At 40.8% G+C, this 13,261-nt stretch overlaps 1 protein-coding gene across 1 annotated transcript; it reads left to right on the forward strand.

The window, feature by feature from the left end:
• Window positions 1-3,417: 3,417 nt before the first annotated feature.
• LOC129751282 (uncharacterized) lies at window positions 3,418-9,837 on the forward strand. Its single transcript, XM_055746682.1, has 3 exons — window positions 3,418-3,503; window positions 3,615-3,803; window positions 9,522-9,837. Exons 1-3 carry the CDS (start codon window positions 3,440-3,442, stop codon window positions 9,611-9,613), a joined length of 345 nt encoding a protein of 114 aa, XP_055602657.1. The 5' UTR covers window positions 3,418-3,439; the 3' UTR covers window positions 9,614-9,837.
• The last annotated feature ends 3,424 nt before the right edge of the window (window positions 9,838-13,261 follow it).

A 13,261-nucleotide genomic window follows, 5' to 3' on the forward strand; every position in this document is an offset into this window, starting at 1 on the left:
ACCAAAAATGAATGTATAAATTCGCTATCGATCTTGGAACTTAGTTTGTGGTTAAGAATTTTTATACGTAGTTTTTCGATTTTCACTTTTTACGAAAAAGAAAGGACATTTTCTCTAATTTCGAATAAATAATTAAAGTTAATAAAGAATAAATTATCTAGCGTAAATACCTTCTGATACTCCTTTAATCACACACGCCAAAACCAGAACTTTTTCAAACAATTCAAAAATTTTACTATCAGATAAGGTCTTTGGTGTTAGAAGCGTTCATTTTCAGAATGGTTAAGTTTAGAGTTTACTACCGTATTTAACGCTGGAACGAATCATGTTTTTTGCCAAAATTTTATTTTAAGACCAAAAATGGGGGTGCGTCTAATACAACGGTGAAAAACACATTTCATAAATTTTTTCGAAAAAATTTGCCCAAAGAGAGGGTGCATGGTATTCACCATTTAATGGTGTATTTAAAAGCGTGTTTTCTCGACATTAAAACTTTAAAACATTTATACCTCTTTGGCTCAAAACGGCCCACAAAATCTATAATAATAATCTTTTGATTTCCATGTTGTTAAAAATAACTACGAATTCCCAAGCATTTGTGAAATTGAGATAATTAATTGGATAAACTTAAAAGTTTTTCGAATTCGAATGACGATTTCAGATTCTCAAATACTTAATCTAGTAGAGGAATTAACAATTCAATGACATTTTCACATTATTTAAAACTTATACGGGTCCGGCAATTGAACTGCTACAAAACTTTAGGAGTGATTATTATGAAGTATAACTACAAAACCGAGTTTGATGACACCTTGTCACCTTGTTAACATTATGTCTAAGATGTCAGAGGATATTTTTATTTATTTTGTAATCAGGTGTTTTTTTTTTGTAAAAAATAGTCCTCGAGCTTTAACGTAGTGCTTTGATTGCCTTGTTACAGGCTGTGAAACGGTAGAAAGACATTTTTTGGTTGGTGGTGATAAAATACCACAAAAACCACCTGCTGTTTTTTTAGAATATGTGCCTTGAGCTTCAGCAGCGAGTGGTTAGGCTCAAGAACAAAAAAATCGAAAGGCGCCAATGGATTTTGAAAATATGATCTGTTTTGATACAAAACGTATTTAATTTGAAAGAAAAAGTTTTTGCTTTGATCAAATTATTTGTTAGTTCCAATGTAGCATTTCAAAAATTGAAAATAAGTTTTGTATGATTTTTAATACTTTTGGAAAAAAATGATATAAACGAAATTAGAACTGTTATAAAATCGAGCGTAAATATGACGAGTATTGAACAAATCGAACACTGATAAAATCGAAAAACTACTGTACTGTTGATATTTGTAAATTATTGATCAACGAAACGATGAAAAATTAATGCTTAATAATAAGATGGGCACCAAACAGCCAAGGCATATTCAAGGGTAGATCGAACCAAGCTACAATAAAGACTCTTCAAGCAGTTGACATCGTTGAAGTCTTTCGTCATGTGGAAAAGAAGACCTAGACATCTGGGGTCTTTGTCGACGATGTAGTTTGTGTGAATCTTGAAATTCAACCGTGCGTCAAGAATCACGCCAAGATCTTTCACTTGTTCGACGCGAGCGATAGCCTCGTTTCCAAAATGATAAATGGCTGATAACGGGATCCGCTTGCGGGAAAACGAAATTACTACGCATTTACTACGATTCAAGGGAAGGCAATTGACATCACACCAAGAGGCGAAGAGGTTGAACTGGCTCTGTAAGAAATTTACATCCTATAACCTAAGGGTGAGTTAGCCTGCCCAGCATCTATAAGAACCCCCCTCAATATGCCTCAGGGTCGGCTATCCGCGTTCTAGCTAGCACAAGAAAACACGGAGCTTTGTGAAAACGAACTTTCCCCGCTTGTTTGCTTTATTGGGTTGATGGGTCGACAAGATGGTTTCTACCACTAAGATGTCACAATAACATAGGGTCTTCCTACCTTGACGATGACTGCCAACAATGAACTCCGGGGCTGCCCCAGCACCTCACTCCCTTCCGCCTTCTTCCGTTGAACTACGCTGCGGCGCAAGGTGAGTAATCCGGTCGACTTTTGGCGTGGCTCTTCTTCGGCTGACCCTTCCAATTTCCGAACCACCAGGTGTTGACGGTTACCTAGATGTGGTGTAATGTCAGGCCACTCGGCGTTGACGGCTGCCTGGGCGTGGTAAGAACTGCTAAGCTGTCGTGACGGGGCCTCTTAGGATTTGCCTCGCTGCTCTGTAGGCTTTCTCCAGACTAGCTGCAGTCCTCCAGTGGAAGGGTTCAAATCCAATAAACATAAAGGGTCCTGTTGGCGCAATGGGACAAAACGAAAGTGGATTAGGAACCATTCCAGTGGGCCAGTTCATCATCCCTTAGGATTCCGGGGCGGCAATCACGTCTCACCTGGTTGTAGTGTGATTATTTTTCACTGTTCGCACTATCGGTTGAACCGTATGATATGGACGTTGTTTGTGGAGTGATTGTCGTAGCTGTAGGTCATCGCCCCGGATCTGAACTTTCGGCTCCGTACTGGGATTCCGCCCCATTGCGCCGCTTTCGAAGCCCGCCTATGGCTGCCCATCTGTGCGTTTCAATCAGCGCCCTCTGTTGGTCAGCATCTTACTCGACCATTACCTAGCCATTATTTGCGTATGGCGTCGGTGGTGTAAGGTACGGTCCGCCTCCACTCCCCACAGCGCTTCCTGTGCACATTTACATTTATGTCGACGATTCTCACTGACCTTGGGCTTCTCACCCACGCACTGGTTACACTCTCGCACGGCTCGGGTAAAAAAAATAATAGCAAGCTAATATTTTTTTAGTTTATAACACTTGAAGTAGTAAATCAGTTGCGTACCTGCTGAACCAGACACTTCTTTCCCGGAGCTTGACAAAGTACCATTTTTTTACGAAGACAAGTCTAAACGCTTATGTCCTGTCGAAGCCTACGCCGTTCAGTACGAAAAGAGAAACCAATTCCCAATGTCTTGTGGGTCGGGGTCATAGGGTATCATCATCGAATTAAATCGACTCCACGCAGTTTAAAGGTTTATGGCCTTCTACTGACCATCAACGTTTCGCAACTCCGGTCTCCAGCGATCCCACGATAATTGTTTAATAACCCCGTTCAATGAGAATCAAAGCGAAATTTACTTTTTACGACAAAAATTAATCTAATAGTTATTTAAAACGTTTTAAATTTAATAATTAAAAGCTAATTTCACCTAAAATAAATAATAAATAACATATACACAACTAATTTTCATAACGCCACATAATTTCCTGACGTTTCACATTTTTTTATACTGGGAGTTGAATTTGGGTTACTTTGTACTAAAACGATAAAAAAAAACGGCCAGTTGCGTGTAGCTCAATTCGCTCAATAAACTATCGTGCACCTGTCAAATTGATATTCATTTGCAACGTGTTTCAATGGAAAGTTTGCTGCGGATGTTCGGACCACCGGAACTCGGATGGAATCCGGAAACTCCTTCGGGTAAGTGGGCGCCTTACAATGATTTAATTGTTTACCAGTCTTTGTGGGAAATTGTGCACGTTTCCCAGTACACTAATCATACTTTTATTGTAATATTTCACTATCTTTCAGGTTGGACCAGATTTCCACCGGGACCGGCGTTCCGAAAAATGACCATTTTATGGAAATGTATGTACGCCATGGATATGACGGACGGCAACCTACACTCCGTTCGACGGAGCAGGTGGAACGGCAGTTTGATTCTTCTGGATTTTCAGGAATTGCAACGGGACTGGATTTTAGCAGAGACAAAGTTACAGGGTGAGTTTGGGTTTTTTTTTTTTTAATTGCCCGAGGATAACATGTTAATTCCTGTGTTGGGCTCAAATTTTGCTGAAGAAACGGTCGTGCGATTGCATTTTGTATTTATTCTGTTTCTATTAAAAATTGCGATGATTTGATCATTGTATGCCATTCTGCTGCTGGTGCTGCGATGTTTTTTTTTAAAGTGAGAACTTGCATGCAAGTTCCATATGCGGATCATAATTGTAACAGTATTGCGGATGTTGTTTGCAACATTGACCGATTTGTTTTTCCTGGATTGAAATTTTGATTCTGTAATGAGTTACCGTCTCAGGATCCAAATGTTTAACTGAACTTTCTAGATGTCCAAAGATGAACTTTTTGATGAATCGCAAAATCAAAACGGAACGCTTATTCAATCGGGAACCAATTTTTTTTTAAAATGTTTTCGCAGACCCCTCCGTAGTGCTTTTGGAACTATCCATCTCCGTTAAGCAAACTCAGATGCGATGTTGATGAGCTTGCATACGGGTTGATGAATTCATTTGCAATTGGGGGAGGGGGAGGGGGGGGTGGGTCATTGTGAGGGTATTGATCATTTCTGCATAGTATAAATTTTTTTTTAAATTTTAACGCTTTTTATGATCTCCTGTTTCTTCTCATAACGGTGTTTATTCAATTCGGTTTTGCAATTTGATTTTTAAACGAAACGGGCTTTTAGTTTATTTGCTTCTCTTGTATCGGAAAAGTCTTTTTTTTCTTTATTATGCCTTTAAATCGGCTGCCGAAAAAATTCCTAAGGGTTTACCTTTTAGGTCTGCTACCTCGTAGGAACTGGTACCTTTTTTTGCCACGATTACGCGGGGCAAATATTGAGGACCAAGCTTCGCGTTGAATATTTTGCTTGCCGAAGATAGGTTGTGGGTACGTTTGAACACTCTTTGCCCTATATTGAATGTTGGCGAATATCTCTTGTGCCTGAGGTCGTATTGGCTCTTGGTGGATTCGTAGGTTTTTTTAAGGTTTGTCTTCACAAAATCATGAGTCTTTTTACAAACTTCTCGCATTCGATTCACCCTACCTTCTTCGTCGACTTCTTCCTCATCTTCCAATCTATGATCAGTGCCACGGATGACCATTTCATGGCCAAAAATTATTCGATGGGGAGTAAATTTTGTTGAGCCATGAAGAGTGGTGTTCAAGACAAATTCAACTTCGTTGATTTTTGAATCCCACAACCTTTGGTCAATCCGAACATAGGAACGAATCATCGCGTTGATAGTTCGATTTAATCGTTCCGTCGGATTAGCTTGACTTCGGTAGCGCGAATTGGCCCAATGTTGGACTTCGTATTTGCTCAACAATTCCCTGAATTCTTTTGAGTGAAACGTCGAAGCGTTGTCAGTTATAACGATTTGGGGAACAGCGAATCTTCGAAACCACCTTTCTTCCAGAATATTGCACAGACTTTTACTGCCAATCTTCTTCACCGGAACAAGCAAGCAGTACTTAGAAAAAAGGTCCATGACCACTAATAAGTGTGCATTGCCTTGTTTGCTCCGGGGAAGAGACTGTATATAATCCATACAGATAATCTGGAAGGGTTTAGAGGCGATTCGCTGTTTTCCCATTTCGGGTGTAACTGACAACGTCGAGTGCTTGTTTTCTTTGCAAGCTTCGCAACCCGCTATGTACTTTTTCAAGTCAGCGTACATTCTGGGCCAATAGTACCTTTGTTTGACTTTCGCGAGGCATTTTTCGAAACCAATATGCATACTTTCGTCGTGTTCTTGCCTCATGAGACGATTTCGGGCAAGTTTAGGGACACACTCTTTCCATTCGAAGCGATAGTCCAGAACATCCGATCTTGTGGACACAAACTTGAACAATCTGTTGCCCTCAATCCGGAAGTCCAAATATTTTTCTGGGTCGGCTTCCACAGCTTTGAACAAGTTTGTGTACCAAGCGTCTTCCGTCGATTCTATCGATTCGATGGATCGAGATAGGGCATCAGCCACGACATTATCTTTGCCTTTCCGGTGCCTTACCTCCATGTCATACTGTTGGAGGGTGATGCTCCACCTACTCAGCCGCGATGAAGATTTCCATTTGGCTCTCATTATGAATGAGAGCGCCGATGAGTCGGTTACTAGAGTGAACCTAGAACCTTCGATATAACACCTAAACTTCTCGATACATCGAAGAGCTGCTAGACCTTCTTTCTCCGCCGCATGGTAGTTCAGTTCTGCCCCTCGTAGCTTTTCTGAGTGGTAGGCAATCACTTTCTCCTCCCCCCCTTGACGTTGGGTAAGAACACCGGCAAGAGCAACATCGCTGGCGTCCGTTTGGACACTGAACGGAAGGTTGAAGTCCGGATTGGCCATTACGGGCGCGGTGATGAGTTTTTCCTTGATGGCTCGGAATGCTGATTCTGCTGCAGGACTCCACTGGACCTTTTTAGGTTTGTTTTTTAACAAATCCGTCAATGGTCCAGTGAGTTCACTAAATCCGTCGATGAACCTCCGGTAGTAGTTGACCATACCGAGGAATCGGCGTAGTGATCGCACTGAGTTTGGGGCCTCAAACCCCAGGATCGCTTTGACGCGATCCGGGTTAGGCCGGAGTCCTTCTCTTGAAAGGATATAGCCCAAATAGGGCAGTTCTCTGCAGCAGAATCGAGATTTCTCAAGGTTAATGGACAAGTTAGCTGCCTTTAACCGTTGTGCCAAGTCGGCCAACCTTTCGATGTGCTCTTCAAATGTGTGGCTGATGACCACTATGTCGTCTAAATAAACGAATACATATGGTTCGAGCACTCCATGGCCCAGAACGCGGTCGAGAAGCTTGCAAAGGCACGCAGCGGAATTGATGAGTCCGAACGGCAGTCTCCGAAATCTGAAGAGGCCTTTCCCGGGAATTGAGAACGCTGTTAAGTCTCTCGACTGCTCTGCTAATGGGACCTGTAGGTATGCTTGGGTGAGATCTATGGTGGACAAAAATTTGAAGGGACCGAGATGGCTTAAAATTCTATTTTGATGAGGCAAAGGGTAGGCATCCCTTTTTGTCCTTTCGTTCAGCTTACGAGCATCAAGACACAAGCGGACGTCCTCGCTGTTCTTTTTAGTAACAGGAACCACTGGAAGAGCCCAATCTGATTCTGAAGGTTCTATTATACCTTCCAGAATCATATTGTCCACAGCCTTATGGATTTTCTTCTGTATCTCGGGGCTCCAAGGATACGGATTCTTACGAACCGGATCTGCATCCTTGAACTCACCCTTGATTTCAATTGTGTGTTCCATAAGGTGTGTTGACCCTAACTCCCCTGGCACTGCTACCAAGAACCTCCCTTTGACTTCATCTAATAGAGATTTTTGCTCATCGTTGATCTCGTCCTCTTCCTGCGACTCCGTTTCTGTTTCTGGTCGTTCGACGGTCTCAACGAATTCGTCAATGGTCGGTCGTATTCCAAACAGCTGCCAAAAGTCGTATCCCAAAATACAACGACGATTGAGATCTGGTGCAATGACTACTGATAGGATTTTCGTCCGGCCATTGAACGAAATCGGAATCTCACATGTCCCTACTACAGATAAATTTTGTCCCGAGGCAGTTTTAGCGACAGATTCGATGGTTTTATCTTCAGATTGAGCTTTTCGATCAACTTCTTTCCTCCAATTCCGAGGATTGTTTTAGCTGCCCCACTATCCAACAAACCGGTGACCGAAATTCCAAATATTTCTACTTTTGCAAAAGGTCTGGGGTCGTTGCTTAGGGTGACGAGCATAGAGGCTATCTCATCGTTCTTCGTAACGTCCTCCTTCACTTGTGCAAACCTAGTTTTTTTAAAAGGTCTGATGTTCGGGAAGTTTTGTGAGGTCTTTTTGTATTTTGAAGACTATCTCGCCTCATTGAGAAGTCTTCTTGGCGTTTTTTAATTCGCAATACGGACAGTCTCTGGTTAGGAATCCAGGAAAACCACAATTTTGGCAGAACACGTTTAATTTTTCCCTGCACTGTTCAAACTTATGTCCCTCCTCGTGACAGTTCATGCATACATTCCGTTTTAACGGAATGTAAGCATTCACTATCCGTTGGAGAGCACTAGTTTGACTAGTGCCGGGTTGGGGATTTTCAAATTTGCTATCTCTTGTTTTATTATTATTGGAGTAAGAATTATTTTTTTGTTTTCTCATATCATTATTACATTATTACTTTTCCGTAATACTGCGAGTTTTCTCTGCCCGTATTTCGATTACGTTCTTGATTGGGATTGTTCGCATGACGGTTTCTCGTTTGAAAGTTGTTACTTTTATTTTGTATTTCAGGTCTCACTCTACTGACTTCTTCAATTTGCTCCGACCGAAACCCCGGCCTGCTGTCCTTCCGTTTATACGCTTGCCAATTTATCGCGTCGAACTTCTTCCCGAACTCCTTCATTTTCGCGATGGAATCTATATTGGCGGCGAGCATTGCGATTCTACAATCTTCACGCGTGTTACGGAACAGAACTTCAAATCTACGTTTTTCCGGCCATGGTTGAGACATAGCACGAAAAATTCTTGCCATCTCCAGATAGAAATCTTGAAATTTTTCGCGTTGGCCTTGTTTGCGATTGTTGGCCTGTCTTTCGAACACGAAATCGATGTCATAGGGCAAAAACTCTTGTTTCAACTCTTTGACTAATTCATCCCAACTTCTTAATTGGCCATCACCGTTTATCTCCATCAGCCACGATCTTGCTTTCTGGGTAAACAAGTGATGCGCGTTCTGGAGTAAATCAACTTCTGAAAAACCGTTTGCTTTGGCATTAAACTCTATCTCCTTTAGAAATTCGTTTAAATATCTACCGTTGTCTAGCCCATCGCATGTAATTTTCCATTTATATATTGGCAATTTATTATGATCATCGCGAGAAATATTCTGCTTAAAGTTATCCGAATTGTTCAATTGAATGTTTCTTTCAACAGGTTCTTTTTGATTTGAGCTCTTTACGCTACTTAGGGATTCGTTTCTTTCCTTAATCCAGTCTAAGAAGTTTATGGGTTCTTTTTCTGATTTTTCACTACTTTCTAATTTTTGCTCTTCCAAACGTGTCTCAAGTGCCGTTCTAAATTGCGTTTCATGTTTTTTACTAGACAAGTTAGTTTCTAAGATTTGAATGCGTTTAACAAGTTGGTCAACAACCGAAGTTAGTTGCCGGTTTTCTAAAACCACTTTATCAAATTCTGTTCTTGGCACGTTTAGATGAACTAACTCCAAATCATTTTTGTTTTGACCCTGTGAGTTGCTTTCAATTGGAATAGCTTCCGCTGTTTTCGGTGGATTAACTTCCCTTAAGGGTGCCACTTCTTGCTCAGTTACACCCACACCTTCTTCCTCTTCAGCACGAAGTTGATGTATGGTGCTGTTGATGAGCTCTAATTCAGCTCTTCGTACTTCTGGAATAGGGGAAGTTAATGAAAAAAACACGCTGAGCAAGCGTACGCACTCACTAGCAGCAGTAGCAATTTCGTCCAAATAGGAACCCGTTGCAATTTTTTGTAATCTACTGAACCGGAACAGCAGGTGGATGAGCCTTGTTTTAAAACTTTGCTCAGGGGCTTTTTTAGAGTTTCTTTTGTCCAAATGACCTTTAATACTTTGCAATTTATCAACGCATACCTCCAATTCTTGAATTGTCGATAGCCCAATAAATGCATGACTAACATCGCTTTTTTGTTTTTCTTCTTTCAGCAAAGACCTCAACAACCGCTCTTGTTGCTTCCGTGTACCAGAAACCGTTGCGCCACGGAGAACCAATTCATGTTCCAGCTCGTCTACTGTGAGATGGGCACCGTTCATCGGCTGGTACTGGAGAAGCAGATGTGCCATTTCCATTTCGTGGAATTGCTCAGTGGAAGACATGAATATGGACGATAAAAGAACACAGCTGATATTCAACTGAAAACCCAATTAAACTCAACTACACTTGTACACAAAACTCAATGGTTTTAATTCAAACTGCCTGGTTTACCGTAGATTTAGTTCAGCAAATGTTTAATGTAAGGAATCTTCTTTTTTTTAATTTAAAATCACGATGCTTAATTGAATCTCAATAAAACAAGTTTCAGCACTGTGTTTTATTGCCTCAACTTTTTCCCGCTTTAAAATACGAAACAATTAAAATTTTACTAAGTTTAAAACCAAATTATTATAAAGTTATTGATTAACAACTCCACAAACAAAAACTTCAAACTTCGATTCTCATTGAAATTGGCTGGTTTTCTAATCTTCCTAAATGAACCAAGACCCCTTCAAAACAGTCCACGTTGTCGACCCAAAATCGTAGCCTTTTTTGTACAAATTGTTCAAGGCGGTCCAGAAGGTCTCGGATGTTTTCCCAGAGACTTCTGCAAAAACCAATAACTACTAAACTTCAAGCGTTTCCCTGCACAAACTAAAATAGCGGATCTATTTTAGTTGAGCGCCAAGTATAACCTAAGGGTGAGTTAGCCTGCCCAGCATCTATAAGAACCCCCCTCAATATGCCTCAGGGTCGGCTATCCGAGTTCTAGCTAGCACAAGAAAACACGGAGCTTTGTGAAAACGAACTTTCCCCGCTTGTTTGCTTTATTGGGTTGATGGGTCGACAAGATGGTTTCTACCACTAAGATGTCACAATAACATAGGGTCTTCCTACCTTGACGATGACTGCCAACAATGAACTCCGGGGCTGCCCCAGCACCTCACTCCCTTCCGCCTTCTTCCGTTGAACTACGCTGCGGCGCAAGGTGAGTAATCCGGTCGACTTTTGGCGTGGCTCTTCTTCGGCTGACCCTTCCAATTTCCGAACCACCAGGTGTTGACGGTTACCTAGATGTGGTGTAATGTCAGGCCACTCGGCGTTGACGGCTGCCTGGGCGTGGTAAGAACTGCTAAGCTGTCGTGACGGGGCCTCTTAGGATTTGCCTCGCTGCTCTGTAGGCTTTCTCCAGACTAGCTGCAGTCCTCCAGTGGAAGGGTTCAAATCCAATAAACATAAAGGGTCCTGTTGGCGCAATGGGACAAAACGAAAGTGGATTAGGAACCATTCCAGTGGGCCAGTTCATCATCCCTTAGGATTCCGGGGCGGCAATCACGTCTCACCTGGTTGTAGTGTGATTATTTTTCACTGTTCGCACTATCGGTTGAACCGTATGATATGGACGTTGTTTGTGGAGTGATTGTCGTAGCTGTAGGTCATCGCCCCGGATCTGAACTTTCGGCTCCGTACTGGGATTCCGCCCCATTGCGCCGCTTTCGAAGCCCGCCTATGGCTGCCCATCTGTGCGTTTCAATCAGCGCCCTCTGTTGGTCAGCATCTTACTCGACCATTACCTAGCCATTATTTGCGTATGGCGTCGGTGGTGTAAGGTACGGTCCGCCTCCACTCCCCACAGCGCTTCCTGTGCACATTTACATTTATGTCGACGATTCTCACTGACCTTGGGCTTCTCACCCACGCACTGGTTACAATCCTCGGGACCGTTGATGCGGCGTTACAATTTCAGGTCATCAGCATACGCTAGTTTTGGTCCAGCAAGGAGCAACAGCACGTCGTTGAAGTATATCAGGAATATTATTGGTCCTAGATGACTTCCTTGAGGCACTCCGGATTTGGCAGAGAATTGACTGAAAAATAATTCACCTATTCGAACAATGAGTTTTCGTCCAACCAAGTAGCTGCGGAACCATTCCAGTAAAGATCCGCAGATACCAATACGATCGAGTTCACCTTGTCGAAAGCAGCTGACAGATCAGTGAGGTTTGAGATCCCATGGCGGAACTGTCTAGCACAGTAGACGTTTATGCCAACAGGTTTGGAACGTAGACTCATCGAGTGAAACTTGGAAGATTATTTTTAAAAGTATCAGCATATGTGATATCAGGGTGGCCAGCGAGTTTCCATTTTCAAATTCCCGGTTTTTTCCCGGTTTTCCCGATTAAGATTTCAAGGTTTCCCTCGTTTCAAAATGTGCAAATAAATATGTCCATCAGGTTTTTTGACCAAAACTGATGACATGTTTATGCAAGTTGAATGATAAAGTGTGAGAGGACTTAATTCTTTTTAGTTCAATCTTGAAACTCAAAGGCTATTCGAATTATGGTGATCGTAATACGGTAAGAAAATAAATCTAGTTTTCCGAACCTTAACCGAAAATTGTTACTTTCTTTTCTGTCTTCCATACCATCTTCTTTTTTATAAGGGAAACTGCTATATTTTTGTTATTCGCATGTAATTCGCATATAATACAAAATTTCAAGTTGATATTCTGATTTTTTTTATTGAAATCTACTGATTGATATTCTGATATTTTTCTTATAAAGCTCTTAAAACAGATTCAAATGAACTTTATTCATGATAAGCAATCTGATATTTTCTCTGGGTTCTCATATTTAATACTGAATCATGTTTTTGTTTGAATACCTTTAACATTTTTATTAGAATGCGCTGAGTTCTAGATTATCTGTACTATCTCAAAAATGCTTGTTTTTATTCGATTTTTCATGTAATGTACACATGAATCACACAAAAACTTGTTCTCTTGTTACATCTTCTGTCTTCTGTGCGTTTATCAATTAACCGAATAATATGGTGGCATCTTTTTTTCTGGCATTTTTCCCGCATGGGACAATTTCCGATTTTCAAAAGTTAAAATTGAGCTCTATACATATAATTAGTCATTCGAGGTCATGTCGTTTGTCAAAAATTTGATTTTGATTTTTGAACTTCAGTTTTTGACAAATTTTTTGTGTTTCAGTACATAAAACGCAAACCAAATATTTAATTTTTTTTTAACTTTTTTCAATCTTTTATCAATTAAATGAAAATTTGAAGTATGGTTATGATTATTTTTGATTTTTGAGGTACTGTAAACTAAATTGAAAATAACTGAAAATAAGTAAAGTCACGTAAAAAAAATCTCATTATTCAATTTATTTAAAAACTACTATTGATCATTAGATTTATGTTAAACTTGTCGACCGAGGTAAGGCTTCATGGATGAATAACTGAAATCATCTCTCGTGAACGTTCCATGAAAAATTTTTTTTTTACATCAAATAATCTGATGTTTTAGTCGGAATCTTCAAAATAACTCCTCCAGTTTAACCTTCCTAGGCCGTTCGGGTCAATATGACCCGAAGCGAACTTTAAAATCGTCATAACTCTTTTGAAAAAAATCGGAAAAATATGAAATTTGGAACATATTACTAAAACCACGAGATACATAACCTGTAGACAAAGCAACTTCCTGTGACCACCGGAAATGCCACAACTGGCAAGCCGAAAAAAAAATTACACAAAAGCCGTTCGGGTCAATATGACCCGAGAGTTTGCGCGCGTTCCCCTGATGATATATGTTAACCGATTTTCATGATTTTACATTCATTAGTTAGGAAATTTATTCTAGTTTCTGAATGTATAAAATTTCAGTTGATGTAACTTATCCGAA

The sequence above is a fragment of the Uranotaenia lowii genome, chromosome 3 (assembly GCF_029784155.1).
Source record: "Uranotaenia lowii strain MFRU-FL chromosome 3, ASM2978415v1, whole genome shotgun sequence".
NCBI lineage: Eukaryota > Metazoa > Arthropoda > Insecta > Diptera > Culicidae > Uranotaenia > Uranotaenia lowii.